Source organism: Strix uralensis, chromosome 14, assembly GCF_047716275.1.
Source record: "Strix uralensis isolate ZFMK-TIS-50842 chromosome 14, bStrUra1, whole genome shotgun sequence".
Classification (NCBI taxonomy): Eukaryota; Metazoa; Chordata; class Aves; order Strigiformes; family Strigidae; genus Strix; species Strix uralensis.
The window spans coordinates 5,678,575-5,701,883 of NC_133985.1; the positions used below are offsets into that span (position 1 = coordinate 5,678,575).

The 23,309-nt window shown below is 41.6% G+C and overlaps 1 protein-coding gene across 4 annotated transcripts in view; it reads right to left on the reverse strand.

The window, feature by feature from the left end:
• Nucleotides 1-2,274: 2,274 nt before the first annotated feature.
• The window catches only part of KCNIP1 (potassium voltage-gated channel interacting protein 1), a 134,206-nt gene continuing 113,171 nt past the window's right edge, over nt 2,275-23,309 (reverse strand). For all 4 annotated transcript variants that reach the window (XM_074883719.1, XM_074883718.1, XM_074883720.1 and 1 more), the window contains exons 3-8: nt 15,927-15,996; nt 13,208-13,278; nt 10,962-11,069; nt 9,895-9,999; nt 9,251-9,313; nt 2,275-6,978 (exon numbers count right to left, since the gene is read on the reverse strand). In XM_074883719.1, the coding sequence (XP_074739820.1) occupies nt 6,931-6,978; nt 9,251-9,313; nt 9,895-9,999; nt 10,962-11,069; nt 13,208-13,278; nt 15,927-15,996 (465 nt within the window). In that variant the 3' untranslated portion in view covers nt 2,275-6,930. The remainder of the gene's footprint in view (nt 6,979-9,250; nt 9,314-9,894; nt 10,000-10,961; nt 11,070-13,207; nt 13,279-15,926; nt 15,997-23,309) is intronic.

Consider the following 23,309-nt stretch of genomic DNA (forward strand, 5'->3'; position numbering starts at 1 on the left):
TTAATTTTTACAGAAACAAACCTATTCTCTATTCTCCTAGCTGAAAGACAGTGCATGCCCCACTTCCAGGGCACCCAACGTGTCAGTTCTGAATAATTACTGGGGCAGCTCCTGTTCACTAACCTGACACCAGGGTCTGTGCTACGTTGAGATATAAGCAGTATTAAAAATTATCATGGTAATATTGAAAAAAAAAAAGGCAGCATAAGTTAGAGCAAACAAGAAGCTGCTCAGTCCCATTTGATTATTATTCTTTTTTTCAAATCTAAAATTAGAGTAGTACACCCATATACAGATACAGTACACCTGGATTTGTTAGAGGTGAATGCAGGTGAAGAATCTAGACCTCTTATGTATGTATATATTTATTCCAATTCCTCTTTTTTGCTTTTTTAAAGTATTTGAGAGCTATCCCACAGTCAGGTTATTTCAGGGGCTGAAAATGTGGCTGACTCTTCCTAAGAGAGCAATTAGTATATCTGAACAGGAGAGTCCCATGGGGAGGTGATAGTGCCTGACCCCCTCCATCTAAATCACCCTAACTCCTGACTTGCGCGCTTTTGGGACAGAATTCAAGGACAGAAACTACCACTGGAAACTTATATGTGTTTACCTGTGCTGTGCAGCCTGGGGTGACTGTCACCTGGACACTGTCACCTCAGCTGGCCTCAATGCTGTCAGCTGGAGACGAGTAAATATCAGTCTTCAGCTGACACCTGACTTCACTGTACTTACTCCATGGGTAGTTTATAAAGGGATGTCTATCCTTGACTGGCCTGTTGGGGTTGAAAACCTCCCATGTTAACTTGATGATTTAAACACAATGAGGATTTAATGTCACTATTCCCAATAACTTGTCAATTTGTTTTTATTTTAACTGCATTTTTATTATTCTTTAACCTTTAATTAGTGTCACACAGACAACTAGCAGCTATATCTTCAAATTTGTTGGGTGATTTCTGTTTATTTTTAGTAAGTTATTTATAAAGACTTCCTATGCATTCCTTTCATTTGGCCTAAACGAGTGAAGATCACACTAGATAGGAGTCACCTCGTCCTATGGCCTCGTTCACATCCTCTGTGCTTGTCTGCTGTCATTCTATTGCCTGTCACCGGTTTGAACTTGTTTCACAAAGGCAAAGGAGTTTAAATAATCCTGAGCACTGAACCGAGGGGCATGTGCTGTGGTTTCAGACAGACTGCAGCTAAGCAGATAATTCAGGATGGAAGACGTAATGTTAACAAGCTGCACTCTTTCCAACAGGAGTGCTCAGCTCCATTTAGGCTTGGACCTCTAAGAACTGATCCCAGACATCTGGCTTTAGAGGTGATGATAATCTGGGATTTCTTCCCTTAAAGCAATTTGTTAAATCTAGGTTGCAGACCAACAGATACTTGTATTCCCACAGCAGTCCCAGTCACATCCCACACTAGCAGATACAAGCCTCACTTTTCCCAGCATGCTGCATGGTTTCTCCATCTCAGATGCATCTTCTGGCCCCAAATGCAAGAGAACCGGGTAGCCAATAACTTCTACTTGTGCAGAGAAGAAGAGATCTTCATGTGCCAACATGTCTGGGCTTCTTCCCTTACCAGCTTTGCTAGGCCTGCATGGATAAGCAAAGATTACAGAATTAATCTCACAGTAACAAGAAGCTATTATTGCATTCCAAAGTAACCTTTGTGACATGCTGAGTTATGGCACACGCCTCATTTCACCCTGCCACGTTCTGGAGGATGTTCCCAGAGATGCTGTGGGGACAGCCCTTGTTGCTAGTGCATACCTGCCCTCTTCCCCACTGTCCCTTCAATCCATCAGGTGCAACGCCCCAGACCACGGAGGCAGCAGGATGAGACGCTCAGCCGCAATGGGGATGGGCTGAGAGTAAAATCAGAGGTGTCTAATATCTCACAGCAGTAACTAAGACTTCAGACAGCCATTCGAGCAAACCTGATAATGAAAAATTAATAAAAAGCATACGCACGTGCCAGTGAGCCAGAGTATCCTTTGCCTAGCAGCAGCTGGGTGCACTTCAGAGCAAGCAAGAGGCACTGAACAGGCAGCTTCAACACCTTTTCCTTGCAGGGACAGCAAGAAGTCAGGTTTGGCATTTTCCCCAGGGAACTGCTGCCTCTCCCAAGCAGGCTGGTGCCTCAGTGGCAGCGGTGGCTGTCCCCAGGCCACTCGCTCCCTGTCTGCACAGCCAAGAGCTGGCCAGGGGGAGCGGTCAGCTGGGCAACGCGACCTGTCTAGGCACTGGAGCGAGACCAATACCACGTTTCACACAGACATCTTTATTTTCACATCTCTGCATGTATGCAAGAAAACGTCCTTTTTCCTGGGATGTGCTGGTAGACATATTATACCCTACAGAATGGAGTTTAGGAAATTTTTTTTTATATAAATATATATGTACACACATATATATAGTCTCGCAAAATTTCTTCTGCATTTCTCCATGTGTCAGAATGGATGTTTACAACAAACCAGAGCTAAAGGGACACTGTGAGGTTTTGTTTTATTTTTCTTATCTCCAAAATAAAATAGTGTTGGCATTTTTCTTCAACTTAATTGCCTGTTCTTCTGGTTATACTTGAACAGAAATACTGAAAAGACATGCCTATAAGCTTTCAATTTTTACTACTCTGAGATTCTATCAGTGATGCAGGTAGAACATTTTTGAACTCTTATTTACAGAAGGGCCAGACTATCAGTTAGGTGTATGACACTGCACCAAGCATAAGAGCAGCCCCAAATCAGTGATGCAATTAAATCATCAGCATATAACTGTTACGCTCACAGCACAGTTCAGGAGTTTAACAGCCTCTATGCAGGTAGATATGTGTTTATAAGAGTCCTGCTTTTAAAAGTTTCACTGTAAATTTTTAACCTGACAGTGTCCCCTACAAAAAAAGTACATACTGGGCTTAAGAAAGGACACCTTCCTACAGATATTTTATTTTTATTATTAAAATCAACATTTTTAAAACCATTCAACAAAATTTAATACAAATTGCTGTTGGAGAATAACATTCGTGAGAGTGAAGCTATGCATTGCTGCTCCATTAACATGGCTTTAGTTATCACAATTTATATTATTTGCACATTTCCTTAGGTCTTTCACGGCAGTTCCATGAAGAAGAAAAAAAACATTGTTACACTGCTGCTACCATCTTATCAAAGATCACACACAGACACAAAGATGTTTGTTCTCAACATGTGTCGCAGTCAGGCAATGCCAAAGTTCTGCCCACAATGCTTGAACCTTAGGATATCATACCTCAGGTTTATAGCTCGACTTGTGATTACTCACAATATTGCAACGCATTCAAAGTAACAGGAAAACAAACATCGACAGTAACAGGCACGTTACATTTTTTTTGCATTATCATTAATCACATTCCTATTTTTCAACAGATTGTTGCCTAAAACGCACGTTAGAAAGGTTTTTTTAGAAAATGCTGGCATGAAGATGCAGACTAATGTTTGTAACTAATGAAACAGTCAGACTAATGATTCAGACATTATTTAAACATTCACAACTTTGAGAAAATTTGCACAGCTGATAGCACTGACAGATAGTCTAACTGTAACTTAGAAGCCAGCATAATAACTACCTTCCGCATACTGGCAGTAGGATTTATGATGGTATGAGATTAGAATAGCATGCTATGTTTTATTTAGAAAGCCATAGTAGTAAGTATTTGCCATAAATATTGCATAGCCCCACTTATGAGTGATGGGAGGCTTTGCAAGTTTACAAAGTAACGTTCACTGAAGACATAAAAAACAAACCCAAAGACATTTCCATGCAGAGTACGATTCTCTCACAGTCACTGGCTCTCTGTCATCTGTTGGCTGGAGCACACATGCCATACACACTTATGCTGCTCATGGAAAACCCAGAGGCCTTCTCTGCACTGATGCATAGCAGCCTCTGCTGACATCGGTGGGATCAGAGACAAGCACAGGATCATAAATGGTTTTGCAAAGGCAATGACTCCACCACAGACAGAATTTACAATTAGAGCTATGTGCAAATACAACCGCTGTGTGTCACCTTGCAAATCCTCCTGTCTCAGCTACAATGAACTTCAAGCGGAGCAGAGAGGTAGCAACCCAGGGCTGAACATCAGGTATGTGCAGGTGGGGTCTGGACTCCTACGAGACCAAAATTGAAGCTAGTTATGCCTCAAGGGCAGAATCAGGACCAGTGCGGCTTTCAGCATCTCCCTCTCTGCCTAACACACCACACTGCTGCTGGGAGCTGAAAACTGACACAGTGGAGCAGAAGCAGAGATGCCAAAACTGCAGGGTCACTAATGGTTGCCTGATTTCAGCAGTGCATTTAGGCATGTACTGAGAGCAACATCCAAACGTCTGAAGTATGTTGCCAAATGGGGCCACTCTCGACAGAAAGCAGTTATAGCCCCTATGACACAGGCACCCCCACACCACCCCTATAGCACTTCTGCTAGTGGAGACACGGAAAACATAGCTGAAGCCAAATTCACCACAGTAACTCCAGAAATTAATTTACCTTCAGGGACCACGGTATCATACAACTACTAGTAACATATTCTTTTGAAAAGGGCACATTCAAAACTTTTCAAGCTGTATGTGCCATCTCATAAGCTACACTGTTAGGGGAGAAAGGCACTGTGCTAGCCCGATGCAAATGCTCGCTTTCCATTATCTTGACCACTTCTCCCTCAGCTGAAGTTAACTGCTTAGACTGGTAACAGACAGATGCTCTTTTGGTGGGGGCAAAAGGGCAGGTTATTCATTATATTAAATCCTGCCATTTACTAAAGTGATTGCAAGAAGAATCGAGAAGGAACAGTGTAAACATTGTGCATTATTTCAGCTACAACTGATGTCTTTATCAAGCGCCTGTTAAATAAAAACTAAATAGACAATACCGGACAACTGGAGGACAAGGCTACTCTCACAGCATCGCATCCCTTCTGTGAATCACAGCACATTACTGGAGTTGCTATGCTCTGTATCCGTTCTAGGAAGGAATTAAGAGTGTTTGTATGAAAGGCAATAAACAGAATAGACTAGGGTGTCATTCCTTGCGTACATGTAACTTCACTCACTTCAGTAGCACTTTTGATGACAAGTGGGCAACTTATATTTATATAAGTTGACTACATAGAAGTGTATGGAGAAGCACAGTAAAAGGGAAAATGTCCCACCTAGGGGAATTAGCATAGCATTACACTAGTACTGATCAGACCTACCTCTATAATCAGGAATACTTCAATAGATTAAATTTTTATAAAATATAGGGCTACAGAAATGAGGCATTCTATATATTTTGTATTATAAAAAGCTTCCACTTAGATAATTTTTAAAATATATCTTCACTGCTAACAGTATATTTGTAATATAGTATCTGATATAATAAAAATATATGCTTACTGGATGGGAGTGATGTAGCACTATGGCAGGGACTCTCTGTTCTGTATGGTCTGAGCAGCTGGAAGAGTTGGCAGTTCCCTCCTTCCCTTGTTCCTCAGCCATCGCCTGCCTGGAGACTCCAATGGCACTCTTGTGTGTTAGCTTTCTTAAGAGTCTTCTGCAAAGCGGGCTCTGACATGTTTCTCAGCTGACAATTAATCTACTGGGCAAAATCCAACCTTGATGTAAATTCACTACGTAATTCTTTCTGTTTTACTAATTAAAAAAACCAACCCCCCCAAACCAATGATCTATTTGGCATTAGTAAGGAAATGGGACTTGTACAAGTCATGCAACTGCCTTCTAGGAAAAAAGATCTTGCTATAGAAAATGTTAAACTACCCAAAGGGATATGTGGGCCTGGCAGCTGATTCTGAGACTAATAACAACTAAGTAGCTCCTGATTAAACCTACAGGGAACTTTGTGGATGTCAGGGTCTGTATGTAGAAACACAGCTGCATCATCTGGGCCCTTTTCTGCACTAAGTAAAACTGGAAAGCTAAAATAAATCCATGAAGTGGGGAACACTTTACTGTAATGTCCAATGGAAAAATGCAAATGTTCAAATGATGAACCTAGGAAGCGTGTGCCAAACTACACCAAAAGGACCACAGCACATGACCACGGTGCTGCTGAGATGCACACTGGAGAATCACTTGGTGTCCCACCACGTGCTGGGACTGCAGAAGGTGGCTGGGACCAGAGCGGGTATTTATCTTCCTGTACCAGCCCTTAGAAACCTGCCCGGTCTTGCAAGAACTTACCATCACTGAACAGCATTTGTTCTGTAGTTTGATATTTGTATGTGCAACACATGTTTAGCTCCTTTCTGGCTCACCCTGGCATGAAGATCCTCTGGTTAATGTGTTCATGAAAAACTCCAAACTCAGCATGGTGGCACCAGTGCATGTGAGAGGAGAAGTGGGATCTCTGCAGAAATGGGGATATTGGCTACACGGGCTGTCAGCTTAATGTCCTAGGTACATTTACTGTTTGTTTTTTACAGACTGCCCTGGTAGATTTGACTTTTGTCAAAGCAGATTAATGGCAAGGCATTCATAAAACATTTTGTCATATGGTAGTATAGACTGAGCTTTTCACTTGCAATAGATGGCTGAGTAAGCTATCGACATGTGCTATCATATGTAATCATATGCTAGATTAAAAGCAGGACTTGTGCCTAGCAAACAATGCTGTATATTACTCATTGTACTTCGAGCAGCAGTTCTCTCTTGTCAGGATTTATTAAAATATTCACATGCTTCCAAAACGAAACAAAGGTCCACCAGTGTCTCTTGGGGAGAAGAAGTGGGATTGGTTGCATTCGGTTGCCATTTGGTTGGAGATGTCGTACAAAATCCTCACATACTGAACATGGCTGAATTGTAAAAAGCTTTCACCCAGAAAGGAGATCTTTGTTACACAGAAAGTCTCTGACTCCTCCAGCGCTCACCAGACACGGTTACATCACATTCTCAAAGAGCTGTAAGGATCGCATGATATTGTCATCCTGCAAGCAATGAGAAGACACTTCCATAAAACCAGTACTGACAAGCATGACTCAGAACTTTGCATGGCACAGGAGGGGCTCTGCAGTTGCTACTGCAAGCAACAGCCTTGCTTTCATAATGCTTTTCATCCTCGATGAGCTGGAATCGATTCAGTGATTGGGTCCTGATTCTGCAAAACAGTTTTCTCTCTTACTCTGGCACCTTAGTTGGTCTGAGGCATGCAAGCACAGGATCTTCTTATAAGTTTGACATTCAGCAAGGGCCATGCTTTACTGAAGAAAACCAGACACCAGCACTGAGCTGGTGACTGTAGTGAACCCTCAGACTTCAGAGACCAACTGCATTTCATTGGTCCTGAAATATGCAAATATGCACTTAGCTAATATGCTTCAAAATTCCAAATTAAATTGCAGGCTTTGATCTGGTAAGCAAGCTGCCTTGAAGGACCACTTCATCCCAGAAATACACCCAGCTCAAACCCCAAATACATGCAATCTCAGCCTCTCCGAGGTTCCTAGATCCAAATGAGAAAGTTGGAGACACACAAAGAGAATCCCAGACTGTCTCTCATGAATTCTCAAAATTGTACTTCGAGGTAATAACCAGAGTAATATTCAAAAGCATAATGATGATTTCCATCCCCCCAGGAATTCAGTTATTCCACAAGTCAGAATAACTGTTTGCTGGTAACATGAAAATAATTTTCCACATTGAGCAACTTAAGAGATCTATTGCATCTCATTCCTCTATCTTATTTTGAGGCTGCATCCACCTGTCTCACCTCTAACACAGTTTGGTCGGTATGGTGGTACAATGTATCACCTTGCATGGGAAACTAATCATTCTCCCCAAAGCAATGCTAGGAGTTCACTGCCCATGAGCCATACCCTCAGAAATGGCAGAGCTAAGCACTATAGTGCATTTTGGTTTATTTTTCATAAAGAAAAAAACCCCAACACCTTAGCGTTGCAGGGCCTGCTCCCTATCTGCCAGGAGAGCACACGTGACAGTGCAGCAGTCTGCACAGCTCCTAGTCCAAGTCTGTCAACAGGAGGAACCAAACCCAACCTAGGGCAGAGCATTAAACAAACTCTAATGGTTAGAAGTTGTTTCAATACTAAGACCACCAACCACACACACACGCATCCAGCCTGAAGGCAGATTATGAACGTGAAGAATAATTCACAACACAAATGATTAAATTAGAGGCCAAAAATAAGCCAAACCATCAGGAAGGACCAAGAATGAAGTAACTGAAAAAAAAAATTAGCTTTGTATTATGCATCTGCTAACAAGGATTTTTCCACTGGAAGTCCCTGACTAAGAAGTATTCTGGATGTTGCCAGAGCCAGACTTAACACAGAAGCAGCGGGAAGCTAGCCTAGCCCTCCACAGTCAGCATCTTCCCATTGCTCTGGTACAGAAGAGCTGTCTGACTGCAGAACATGGAGGATTTTTCCAGGGAAAGTATGATACACAGGTGGGCTGGTATGCAATTATTTGCACCAATGTAAATTTTCTAAAATGCAGAGACCATTATTGTACTGATTAAATATTAGAGATATCTCTGAGCAAACATCCACACAGTTAATTACAGTCTAAGACAACAGACACTTGGCCAATTGCATGTTAACGCAGATGCTCACCTTTGTGCCAGTGCTAAAAATATCAGCAATTATTTATTACAGCCAACCATATGTATGGAATTTGCAAGAGGGAGCTTATTTCAAAGACAGGAAAAAAAAAAATCATCGCTATGATGACAACATTTGCTTTTAGTATTTGACCACATCAAAATGTTTGACCAAGGTAAAAGTCAATGCTTCAATTACAAATTTTGAGAGACCTTTGGCTCTGGGCAGTTCCAGCAATGTGGTACCTGCTAATGACATTCAGGGGCAGCACACAGAGACAATATCAAGGGGAAGGAAAAATACTAAGAAAGTTTAAGGGCGCTATGTGTTTTCTCTAGAGTTATCTGCTTGCCTACAGAATCAGGCACTGCAGTTTACTCACGAAAAAAAAGCACTGGCCACCAGCTCTGGAAATGAAGAGGCCCTCTCCCATGATCAACCTGACCCTACTTCGCTGTTGAGTCACAGGCTTCACAGAGCACCACCCGAAATTCAATCTTAAAGCAGTTTTTTTCACAGAGCAACGGAAACCTGGGATCCTGAGCAGCATCTTCTTTCAAATGGAGTTTGTCCAAAGGGAAAGCAAATGCTGTGGCATGAGCAAGACTTTTCATTGCAGTTATAATTTTGTCCTTACCTCCTGACATGATTCAATAAACTCATCTAAAGTTACAACACCATCTTTGTTTTTATCCATTTTCTGCAAAATAAAATAAAAAATTTTTTTTTGTTTCTGTAGGTAACACTGCAGTTATAGTATCATTTCTTAGTTGATGCAATCTGAATAAACCTAGGGCACTTTACCAGCTTAGATTACAGTCTCAGTGTCATTGGCTAAATTTCCCAACTGCTATGGACTCGTTTACTCTGGTATTTGGAGTGCTTTTGAGGTCATCTCCAACTACTCCTTCACTGACATACATAGCAACCTCTACCCTCATTATATCATTTATTTATTCATTGCCTCACCAACCAGCACCCATATTCTTGTCTCTCTTTACAGGCAGTTAGGAGAAGCAGCACAGAAGGGCTACAACACAGGCAGAGGCTTCAGACTTGCTGGATGTGGCACATGCCAATGCAAAAGGTCAGGCTAAGAGACAAATGAGATACCTTTGGAGCCAGGAAATCAGCAGACACTGTACTGTTAGGCTGAATGGCTGCTAGGGTTTATTTTGAAATATGTAGTGGGGCACAGGATTGAATTTAGGGCTAACTTTACTGTCAAGTGTATCAGTGCATAGGTCAAGCGTTAAGAAAAACACATCAAAAATTAAGTACCTGGAAGAATACTTCTACATGCTGCCTTGGCGCATCTTCCTTGAGCACCGGATACGTGTACTTTCCCATCATATCATAAATCGCCTTTACGATATCCATCATTTCCTGCAGTAGTGGCATGCCAGCACAAACACAAAAGGGAAATTGATAGAAATTATAGCACTTTTCTTTCTTTTACTGCTCTTTTCTTCGCTCTTCTTTTCCTATTACAAAACAGCACAGAGAATGCCTCTACATGTGCATGAAGACAGATGTATTGTCATCTGTAAAACACAAGTGCTTCTTTCTGACTGTGCCATGACTTTGCCACAGCCATGCTGGAGGCTCCCGCAGTGCTCACTGCTCTCCTGGCCAGGAGCACTGTGGGACACATGCTCTGACATGGCAGCTGCTGGGGATGGTGCTGGGCTGCAAGGGGCACGCTCGGTCCTGAGCACTGAGGCACTAGCCTTGTCCCAGAGCCTCCCCCATGGCCAGGGACCTTCATGGCACTCCGTGGGAACCCTGCCCTTCTCCATACCTGGCACAAACTGCCACACAACTCCATGACTGGTAGCAGTAACTGCAAACCCTCCAGGTACACACAATAGTTTTGAGAAGATACACCAAGATGTATTTGCAAAATATTCAAGGTTACCAGGCTCAAAACCAAGGCTTCCCACAAGGGGAACAGGCAGTACCAGATAAGAAGATTCAGGAGTGGTGCTGGGGGCTTCTAGTGCTCCAAGTGAGCCCACACCATACCTCCCAGTGCAGCCAGAAACCCCTTGTGTCTCAGTCACTATTGTCACCATCACCTTCCTCTTCACAAAGGTTGTGTTGCTCACAGCTCTAACGAGGATTTTGCTCCTGGCTAAAGCAATCCATTAAAGGCACTATAATATAGGAAAATATGTCTACAAAATCATGCAATATAAGACACTGTGCACTTTACTTAGACATAGATAAATGCTCAAGTCCAGTCTGATTTGCATTTAATTAGCTGCATGTAAAATTAACTGTGCTCTGCAACAGAAACCAGTTGGCTTTCTTCAGAAATCAACTACATTTGTCAGGAACAGCCTTACCTCCTTGTTTATATAGCCATCCTTATTTATGTCATACAGATTAAACGTCCATCTTAGCTTTTCATGAACAGTTCCCCGCAACAGAATGGACAATGCCATCACAAAATCCTGGTTCGAGGCAGAGAGAGAAGTGTGAATTTTTATAACACCCTTTTCTAAGTCACCTTTTTTATATAATGTCAGTCAAAAGACTCATCTTTTTAGGATATAGAGCATATGGTTATCAATCTCTTCTGGCTCTCTTTTCCAAAAATGTGTCCTCTCTGACTAACTCAATGGACGTAGCATCTGCTAAGATGATCTGAATACTGTCACACTAATAAATGTGTATGAGGTACCCAGAAAAATCGGAGAAGTCCTCAAGTACTTAACTGCAGTCAATGCAAAAGCCAAGTTTATGATATGGATTAGGCAGCTTAGCAATGCTGGAAGGGCAGGAAGACCTAATGGGTGCTGCAGCCTTAAAACTCTCCTAGTCTTCAGGTGAGGGTTGCGAAAACAGCACAGGATTAAGAGCAGATCCAGTCCAAGATAGGCGGATTTAGATCCTAAATACAGACAGTGCCTGCCCTGACTCTGCAGACTTGCCAGAAGCAGTACAACATGCTCCAGACCAGAAGCTGGGACACCTTCCTTGCTACCCATCCAAATTTATCATGCTCTAAACTCTAAATGTCGCATGAATGTAAGCATGGCAAAATACACGACTGGTTTCTAAGAGCACTGCCAGATGCTCCAGTGGCCATTCCCCTTCTAGAAATGGTCTGCTGCAAGGAGTTACTCAGACTGCCACTGCTTGGTTAAACACAGCTGGACTTTAACTGTGGAAGTAGGAGCCAATGCTTTCTTACCTCTAGACCTAGGGTGCTGGCAAAGAAGGAAAAAATCCAGCATTTTTTCTGTTCCTGCCTTGAGATAGCTGGAGAGATCCCAAACTCCTCTAACACAAGGAGCCTCAGGTTTTGTTCTCTGACCAGATGTGATTCCTACCACTAATTACTCAGTCACAGCATTTTAATTGCATTTTTTGTTTACAGTAAAGTTATTGTTTCCAGTACCTTTGATTTATTGTTTATACTGCCCAGTGGCTCAGGCACTCTAAGTAGCATTGCTACAGGGATCGTACAGGCAGAGCTTCAAGCTAACAGACCTATATAGAGTTCCTGATAACTCGTTTAATGTACTCAGTCCTTCCTATGTTATCTCCATTAGCTCTGCATGGGGCAGTGTGGGGCAGTACATCACTTCTTAGAATACTATGCTCCTTTTTCCCAAGGCTCAGAGGAATCTGAATTTGCTGAACGAGACAAAATAGGAGACAAAATGCTTATGTTTGACAACCACTAAAGAGACAGGTTTGCCAGGAAGGAAAGCTCAGCACTTTTTTTTTTTTTTTTTTTTTAAATACTTATTGAAGCATTTTTCTGTGTCTCAGTCTGTTTAGGTTTCTGGAAGTCTCTGAGTAGCTGCCATATGCAAAACTCCTGCTGCAGCTGTTGCCACAGAGACACACACATACAAACTGTAACATTCCCATTTTACATTTGATAAATGAACAAATTTCTTAGTCTTATCTGGAAATTACCAGAGTTCTTGGCTATCTGACGGCAAAGGCAAGACTGTCTATGATTTCTAGTTTTATCATCACAGCAAACTGTCTTCAAAACTATGAAGTTCATCCTCCACAAGTCTATGACTTAACATATCCCATTGCTGCACTCCTACAGCTGTACATGTGAGAGTGCAGCATGGCTATTTGTAGCCACAGCAACAGGCCTTTCAGTTAAAGGGTGAATTTATTTTCCATTGGGTACCAAGTACCTGAGATGCCTGTTCAGTATACCAAATAAGCTTTAAAAAAACCATACTGCAGCAACATACAAATATAACAGTGCAATAATGCAATGCATGATGACTACAGAAAGTACAAGATGTACTGGCTTTTCTTTGACATCCAAATAATCTGTGCCACTCATCTCTTCCTATGGGACTGTCCTCAACCACTTCTCTCTGCTACATAATCTCTGCACTTTCTCCCTGTGACACTAACGCAATCCATATGTTTCTTTGGTGAAAGGAAACATGTAACTTCATCTGCATAAACTACAGTGAACCAGATTTTAAAATATCAACTGATTTTAGACTGAAACCTCTAATCCATAATCCAACTAGTCTGCAGTACAGAATGGATGGAAAAGCTTAAAAACACAAAACTGAGAAAGAGGTATCAAATGCAAAACAATTACCTCAAACTTCACCGAGCCGTTCTGTGCAGTGTCAAATGCGTTAAAGAGATAATGTGCATACATGCTAGCATCTGAAAAACAGAAAGGGCACTGATTGGTACAACAGTTCATTATACACTAATGGCTCCAAACAACATTCATGACCTTATTTTCCTTTTGTATAAAACCCAACCTTGTAGCATTGCCAGATATTCTATGAACCAGTAAATGTTAACATCCATGCCCTCCCTTAAAACAGCCTTGAAATGTAAAAGCTTTTGTTACAGTAGAAACAATTTGGATTATGTGGCTGTACTTGAAAGAATGAGCAAAAAAATAAACCATCCAAGAGTGCCTCTGGAGCAAATGGAGTATTAGCTCTGGTGGAAAACACTGCAAAAGCACGTGTGCTTCCTTCCTCTACCTTTTCGCTTTGTGTGAGATACAGCAGAGGTCCCCAGGGACTGCCCAACTTCAGAAGGGTCTAGTTCCAGTAACTGGAGTTTGTCCCATGACTGCTAAAGAGCAGTCTCATTTGAAGCATATTTTTGTCCTTTTGAATCTTAAACTGCTGGGTTTAGAAAAACTTTTCTACTGAGAAGAATAGTTTCTATGGCCACATGAAGGATGGCTGTTAAGTGGGAAAAACAGTAATGGTACGCAGAAAAAAAAAAATCAAATAGGTGTATGACCTTAAGACCTTCACTGGCCTCACTGGCCTGTTCTCTGCTCTGGAGGCAATTCGCACTGCTCTCTGTCTTACTAGAGCCCAGCTTTTCAAGATGGAAGCAACTGACATTAAATTTCCTTAATTACTTCATTGCTATTCTAGCAGCCATGAGCTTTTTTGTCTCTTCTATTCTTTGCCTCTATCACACAGCATTAGTTAAGCCTGAATCTTCATACTCAATGTACGGGTATTCAGGTGAAGCCTGGTACCCTGTGCTACGCAGGCAGTCAGATGGAATGACCCAGCATCTCTTTACTCTGAGCTCTATGATTCAAACCCAGGAAAGTGTAGCAGTGTGCAGAAAAATCAAATACTTAAGTTACCATCATCCGTAAGGATAGAATACTTTGGACTGTAGTAAACAAAAAAACTCTCTGCTACATTTTTAAGAGAAGGATTCTGAAATCAAATAGCTCCAGAAGAAAACATAGGAGCCCTATTTAACAAAAACATCACAAGCCTGGGATGACACTGCACAAAGTTTTTATAATTCAGAGCTTCTTTACTACCTCTGGGATGTATAAGTTTATCTGCACAGAGAGCCATAAAAGTGAAAAAATCTCTGAGGAATCTGAAGTCTCATGATTTATGATGCTAAGGTTATACAAACAGTTTGAAAACCAAGTGAAAGAAAACAGTGTAAAATGCGAGATCACACGTGCTGTTAAACTGATTTATTATTAAGCATGGTTGTACTACCATCGTCATTAACCAAGGGAGAATCACATTTCAAGGGAATGGGACAGAAAAAAAAAAAAAGGCAAGTCCTTGTCAACCTCAGGAGAGGGGCAAAAAGTTATCTATCCATGAAAAGGTGACATTTCTGTGCCTGTTTGTTTTTCACACATGGGAAGGAAGGACCTCAGGCATACTTGAGGTGTGTTACTTAAAGGAGTTAGTGCAGTTACTGGGGTAACTGGACTTCCCTGGACTTACTGGAACTTAGGTTGAAAACACAAAACACATCCAGAAATACATTAAGACTACAAATACTTAATTTTTTGCATATTTGTTAAAATAATTAAATTCACTAGTTTCTTTTTATAACAAAAGAATAGGAAATCATCAAGTCCATACTTTTATAGGTGTACATCTTTGCGGTCACATGCATCGTAAAATATAAGCATAACATGGTTTATCTTGACATTTAGTTGAAAACCCACTTGTTAATGACCTTCTTAAAGTAAATGCACATGCACACATACACTCGTGCAGAAGCTTCAGTCATCATTGCACAATGAGTGTATTCTGCAGCTACTACAGAGTAGAATGCATTTGAAAAGCCTCAAATACTGAATCTTTTACTAAGAAGCCACTTAAACCCATGACTCATTTCTTTCAATTCAGGAACAGTATCCCCACAGAACATACCAGTTAGAGGAACATATAGGTTCTTGATGTTTTTAAAAGGCAAGAACATACATTATTTGAGAGGTTTAATACAATACTTTCCCATACAATACATTCCAATACATGACATGATCCTGTCTTAGTCACACAAACACCAAAAATGATCATTTCAGGTAGCTAGGAATTACATATCAACTAAAAACTGCTTTAAGAATTTTAGGGAGGTTTTGATTAATTTGCAGGCCAAAATAAGGTCTGGGACTCTTCTGTGCTAGATACTACATGCACAGCAGTACAACAGCAGGGAAGCAGAGACACACTGAGGGGAAGTGATTTAGCTTTCTGCCACCCAGAACGTCAGTACAAGAAAAAAAAAAGCTCCAATTCCCACTTTCTATTTTGGACTTGGGGAATAAAAAGCTGAGAACTAGTGGCAATCTTTAAGGTGGGTTTGTCTATATTCTGGTGAAATAACTATTCAAAGGGCCTAACTTAATTTTATTACCTTGATGCTTGTGTTTCTGTTTAAGATCCTGCAAATCTTAAGCTCAATTCACATTTCTTGCACAGATTATCTGAAGTAGTTTTGCAGCCAGCTGGCAGTAATGAATGTTAAGGCATGCTTCAATAAACCTGACAGACACAAAATACTCCGCTTACCTCCATGAGGAAAAAACTGTGCATAGATCTGTTTGAATGTTTCTTCATTAACAACCCCACTAGGACACTCCTGTTGGAAAAACAAAAAAGAAAAAAAAAAAAAATCAAGAAAAACACCCATCTCTGTAAAGGTTCATTTGCAAAACTCTACAAGCCCGAAGAGAGCAATTAAACAAATCACATTCCTGTTCTCACAGTGCTCTAGATGCACGGGCTGTGCAGCTGAAGAAATTAAAATAATTCAGACTGCAATTTCATCTTAAGCATCTCATAGACTTGGTTCACCATTATTAACATTTCTAACAGTGTTTTCAGCAGTGTTTAATCACTGTTTTATAGGATGACCTAGAAAGGCAGCTCATGCCTTCTGTCATGAAGCTTTCATCTAATAATTACAAATCATGTTAGTGCCAGCTAACACCTCCTTGTCTGATGCCTCTACATATACAAATTCATTAATCCTCAGCAGAAGACTGTAGCCAGATACCTGACACCAGCTCCATGGAAGCTAATGGTACATAGCATACTAGTAAGTCCTTACAAACAAGCATTAGTATTAGGCTGAAAAAGATTAGATCACTTTTAACCTGTTTGTCTGCTCAGTCTTCTGTAAAATTCTGAGAAGCCAGACTGTGCCCATGCAAATTCTCTAACCTGGCAACTTGTGAAGTTATTTTATTTTTAAGCTCTGGTACTAAAATGTAAGGCATTTCATTTCACTTTTGACCACTTTGAATAAGAGCAAAACACTTGGGAAGAGGGTGGCAGATTTTCTGCCCTGAATTTCCTGACCTAACTAACTAGCCCCACAGGGCAGCATTCAGGAAGGGAAAAGGGCATCCCTGCCTGGGAGGCTCAAGCTTGCTCTGCTACAGACCAGCAAAATCCAAGCCATTACGTTAGTTTGGGTAGAAGGTGCTCCCTGGGCACATCTGCAGAGTCTGGGCAGCACCCATGAAAAGGGAGACACGGCAGGTGTGAGGAGCTGAGCCCCCAGGTGCTTCACCTGGTAAGAGATATCTGAACTGAGGTCCTTCGCTCTTACCCCACAGGATGCAGGACCACAGGCAATGCAAGAGACAGGTGAAAAACAGCACAAGAACTGTCTCTGTCTTGTGAATCCTGTTCCCTTCCTCTCAACTCTTCTAAAACTTAAATTACTTGGACAATTCAAGTAAATTTCAAGAGCAAATTTAGCATGACTGTGGTGCTTTACCACCCCTCAACAAGCTCAGTGCTGTTACAACACGCGTTCGTGTACCATAGAGAGCCTCAGGCGCTGCTATCTGACAATATGAAGTTTTCAATTATATAAAATATTCCCCAGTTCATGACACTCTTCCTCACAGATTGCCTATCAACCAATTTTGAAAACAAACCAGAGCAAAACAATAAAATGACCATGGCACTGATCCTTTTTCACAGACAGAATTATAGACACAGAAAAGTCAGCTTTCTCCCACATTCAGAAATACCAACTGGCAGAGACACCATGGGGCTGGCCCCTGCTGCAGGCACCTGACTCCATTCACAGCAATTTCAATTCCTCAGCCCCAGTTGAGGCAGTGTGTCACAGGCAGGGAAGAGGAGCAAGAACACTGCCACTTCTGGTAGGACATGCTGAAGATGGATTATCTGAATAGGTTAACTCAGAATTTCTCGTGAAACTGGTACATATATCTTGGTTTGATGCTTATGATTAAACTGAAGGCCAGATTTGGGATCAAGAAAGTTCGTCAGTTACTGGCAGTATACTCACTCCATGCTTTCCTCTTTCTATGTCACACTATGATTGCTGTCCCATTTTAATACAGGTCCTTCAACAAGGAGTTTCACAGATCTATAATCCTTTGCACAAGGAATCACCAGCTTTCAGTTTTTGGAACCTGACTCCTACTACCTTGGGCCTGACAGCCCCAAATTCCTCTACAAAAAGAGTGCAAGCAAACAGTTGATCCCGACACTTTTTCTACCTGCCACTTGTGATTCTGTAGATCTTCCCTTCATTATTTCTTTTCCAGGCTGAAGCATCCCACCCTAGACAGCACAGAAGGCATTGAGCATCCTTTGACCACCCCTTCTCTGCATCTTTCCATTTCCACCACAACGTTCAAGATGCCATGTTCAAGATGCCAGTATACTGTTCATTTGTCCTGCAGCATAACGACATTCTTTCCCCATTTCTCAGTTCTTTTCCTAATAAATCCTAATTGAAATTATCGGAGAAATGGGATGGAAACTGTTTTTCAGATCTTTTCAATAATGGTAAGGCTAACCAGTCTATTGGCTAACCCTGGCTAGTTTTTAGGCAGCATACATTTTCCTCCTGGACTTACCTTCTAAAGTGATGGTAATTCATTTAATAGTTAATTCTTCTGCACTAACACATCTAGGAGGGCCATGCCTCTGTGCAGAGTGACGCGTGGTAGCACAATCAAGCTTGGGGATGAACAGAAGTGAGTTTGAAAGAGCACGGAGCCATACAGCATTTACATTCAAACACGCTACTGCCACATTACACTACCTGGAACATATGTGCTACATCACATGATGCTGTTGGGATGGAGACTCCCCTAATGTCCATATAATTCTGTGCTTGCCCTGGACTTCATTAAAGAGAGGATTTGGGAGTGTGTGTCATGGCCCTAGGTAGGTTTGCAAAGCAGGGCAGATACAAGTACTGCTATAGTTACTCACTACTGGCAGCTTGGAGCTGCCATAGATGCATACACTCGCTGCGTGCTACACCCCACTGTGCAGATCCAAAACAGACAAATGCTTATTCTGGTAGTGTTACAGGTTGTGGAATTTGAGATGAGTAAACTTTGAATTGGTGACACAGAAAGTTGGAGAAAGATTCAAGTCTATGACTTATTTATTGATGAGTTCTTTAGATACCTTTTAAGAACCAAAAGGACTTTGACAAGAAATTCTTCCATGAAAAGCCTATAGAGGAAAAAAGGCTTTTTTCCAAGCCTGTGATCTGTCAGCATCACCTGCTGCTGATGTGCAATTACTAACCATGGAAAAGGACAGGGCAAACAAGAGAAATCACTTTATCCTGTGCAAGTCAAAGAAGGAGAGCAAGGAGGGGCACTTCAGGTGATGTCAGAGGCAGTTCTTTAATCACATACCTTTTCACTATTGAAATTAGGTATTAGATCTGAGTTCCTTCCTCCAATGCAGAAGAAATCCTGCTGTCTTCTACACATTATTTGGGCAGAAGACCATTAGTGATTTTGGATAGATTTGAGCTAAGGAAAGGATAATTTGTTGCTTGGAAAGCCCTGAAATTACCTTTTACTCTATGTATTCATATCCTAACAACTGTCCTTCCCCTGATTAGGTTTAAGTGTCCCAATTAAAACCCAAACCTGGCACTGTAGTCTTGACCTTGCTGGGGCCACCGCTTCTCCAGCGTCAGTGTTCAGGACTTGTTCCACAGCAAGGGGGTGAAAAGACCAAGTGGACTATTGAAAGCCAGTGGCTGCAGGCCCAGACCTTGGTTTTTCATTTTCAAAACTAACAAAACTTTCTAATTATGTATGGCAGAATTCCTGAGTAGATGAGTATCCTCAAAACATTCCAGAGCTCCTAATAAGATAGTCACCGCCTGGGTGCTTTGTCATAAGAAACGTGGTTACTTTTTCATCTGTTCGTGCCACTTCTAATAAGCTAGAAATCATTAAAAGAAGAGTAATAGAAGGTGATAGATACCACAAAAGTGTTGTCCCAAACAGTCATGTTTCCTAAAACATGTAATTTAAAGTACATTAAAGAATGTGATATTTATTTATGGTATCTTTTAACCATAGATCTGACCAAGTACCCTATCAACAGCCATTCTTAAGTAGAAATTTTCTCCTTAGTCACTGGAGTGCTGCTGCTCCAAGACCCACACTGGACCTTGGCAGAACTTCAGAGTATTTGACCAAGTCATCATTCTTTTTAAAACCAAGGCTAGCAGAGCACCTGAACATTCTTTCCAGCATAGTGCTACTGGCCAAACACTGTGAGGATGTATTTCTTTCTCTCCTGATAAATACAGCTATTATATTCACTAAGAACCATCACTTCACATGCCTAAAGACAGTTTATAAATATAGGGACTGATCATTATTTTCTCTATACTGTCCACAATTGCAGAGTCCCTTGGAACTCTTCCATGCTATATTAATAGCCCGTGTTTACTAAGAGCCCCAGCCCACCACTAGCAACCCTGAGAAAGAAGTTGACGTCTGCAAAGGGCAGGCACAGAGGAGAGGCTGCTGCTGCAGGCACTCTCCTCGCAGAGGCAAGGTCTCCTGCAGCAGTTTTGGCCATTGTGCCTGATTAAATTTTCTGAATTTCCACATGATCCTTATTGCTTCTGATGCTCCATCTGGAAGCCAAATGAAAGTCTGCATCAAGCCTCCAGGAGTGCTGAGGAGAGGCAGCGCTGACATTGGTCAGCCTGTTTAGCTCTCTATAACTGGATTGTTTTCAGACACATATGCTAGTACCAATTCATTTGCACTTAATTGATCACAATTTTGTTTTTATAAGAGTCAAATAATGCTCAAGAGGCCTCATTAGTCCTACAGTACTACTTAATTCAGCTGACTCGAAAGAAATCTCTCTTGTGAAAAGGAGCAGGTAAACTTTGTGTCAGTCTAAATTCCACTGAAGATAATTGAAGGTTTTCTCATTTAAGAAAAATTTCTTGGTAGTATGAAAAAGCACGGTCCTTCTACACAACATTCATAAGGCCTTCCTTCAATGGCAGGGGGTTAGATTTCATTTCTTTAACCTATGAATTCTTTTAAAATGTCTAACAACAGCAAACACTTTTTTGTATTGTTGTCAAGCACAGAAACAAGCCCTCATTTTCAAAAAGCTAACTATCAAGCACTGGCATTGACAGCATGAGTCATATATTTGAATCTACCCTCTCAAGCCTTCTTTTAAAATATTAAACTACAAAGGAGCTGAATCCACATTAAAAACAAACTAAACCAAAAGTTGCACTTGGTGTTCTTTCTTCTGCTGGAACCAAAAATTAACTTCATGGATTGCTTTCAAAGATGTGCAATGTGGACAAGCAGGGATGAGCAGCAGAACTGAAGTGGGGCTAAACATAACCTGCCCATCAGACTGTTCTCAGCTAACCTGGCCAGCACATGAAAAGGAGTCCTCGGGGGGGTCCCAGTTTGCTAAACTAGAGGTATTAAGTTAGCTGATGACAGCCAGACTCTAATGTATTCACCTTCAGGATCCACAATCCAGATTTGTGTCTCTAAGCATTCACACATCCCAAATATGTTGTTTCTCTTACTACATTCTCTCAGTTTGGCGATATTTTGGGGATTACAAGAGTATCAGAACATTTCTACGTTGCTCCCACTGCTCACTTCAGTCTCCAAAACCCTGATTTGTTACAGATGATTGCATTTCATACCGCACTCCATCACAGATTTGCTAAAATGTTCACACTAAGGCACGGTAAGAACATCTTCTACAGCCCATCAGTTGAGTTGTCTGTTTTCTGGTTTAGTATTGGAAAATTATCCCTTGCAGCTAACAATCATTTCCCCTAACGGCACAAAACCCCCCAAATTGAGCAAAAAAGTCCCATAAAAACGCCAACCCTTTTAAATCCATGCACTCAATTCCAAAGAATCTAAGTCATTAGAAATGGGAGGTATTGAATTACTGAGCTCAAACCTCTGTCACTGTTGGTCACTTCACTAGTCATCAATTTTAATCTTAAAAATAGTTTCTAATTCTTCTCCCTCCCATTCCATAACTGTTCCCCAAATTTTACTCCTCAGGGGAGTGGAAATTTTCTTTGAATTCCAGTCTACGCCTATTCATGGCCATTTTGTTCCTGTGCCAATATTGCCTTTTAGCTCCAACAATTCTCTCACCTCATATATTTATAGACAAGAGGTATCACATTTTGTTTTGTTAAGCTAAACCAAGGCAAGATTCACCAAAGGCTCTGCTGGTTTTTGCGACCTCTGTTATCTTGCTTTTGCAGAACCACAGCCAAAGAAATCAGACCAAACACCTCACATTAATCTGGCTCCAGTCTGACAGCAGCTAACTCCATGGTGCAAACCAGACTATTCTGCATAATACAGAACGCACCTTGGGGGCTGAGGTAATCGCCAAGATAAAAATGAACTTTTGGTCCTGGCATCAAGAGATGTTGGAGGACAGCACCCTTTCACAGCCAGAAAAAAAAGCTAAAGGCAAAGAGAGGGGGGACATTTTGCCAGGCAGCAAGGACACCGGCCTGGTTAGTGTGCTCTGCTTCTCCGGAGTGGCAAAGGATCTGAATTTAGTGGAAGCCTCCATCAATCTGGTGCAGAAACACCAGACTTGACCAGCAACACACTGGGAAGAGACTGGGAAGATTTGGAGTGGGGAAAACGTATTTTGGAGACAAAGAACAGGAATAGAAGTACTGAGAATTAGGACCCTGGTCAGCTGGGCACTAGCCCAGAGGCTACCCCAGGCTGTGTTGAACTGCCTTTGGTCAAACACCATCCGTGAACCGTCAGCTCCTGTGCCTGCAGCCGGGCCCAGCGGGGCCTCATTCTCTCTGTGTCCATTACAAGTGCCTGTAAATGGCTCTGTGATTATCCAGGTGTTGCCTCATGATTAAACAGGACCTGTGCAATCACTGAGAGCAAGCAGTAAGTACAAGCCAGAGTGAGGAAAATGACTGTATTCCCACAGGGATTTTGAATCTCCAGATGGCACTGTAACATCATCCCAAAAAGCAGACGGTTCAGTACAATAGCAAATATGGTAACAGCTGAGTCAGTTTGCCTGCTGTGCATAATTACTCATCCCATTGAAACCATGATTTACAGGCTACAAATGCTAAAGCTGCCCTTTCGTTTCAATTTAAACCTCAGATATTAAAGCTTCATGCATATTGTGTGCACAGCAGCTGGAGAAAAACAGACTGCTTTGTGCTAACGAGCCGATATAAAACAAGATCTTGCCAGCACTGTCAATTAATACCAAGACCTTTAGTGAGATCTTTGGAAATAGTTTAGGTCACAAGTTAAATGCACTTGTCTATCATTCTTGCCCTGGGATATAATGCCTCTGTACTGCAAAGTGATAGCAAAATGGGGAGGGGCAAGGGGTAAATGTCATATCTGCTGAGAGAGCGGCAAGGCTGCCTCTCTGTTTTGCATTGTAGCTGCTGGCACAGCCAGCTCCTCCTCTCAGCATGGAGCAGTGCTCTCCCATACAGAATTCCCACCAAATACAGCAATACATAAGGCATTTCAGAGGTCTTAGCAAAACACAGCAGATAAGAACTAAGTTTAGTCTCCCACTATAGGCAGTCATGTCATATTATACTGTTATGTTGTGTTGTCTCAA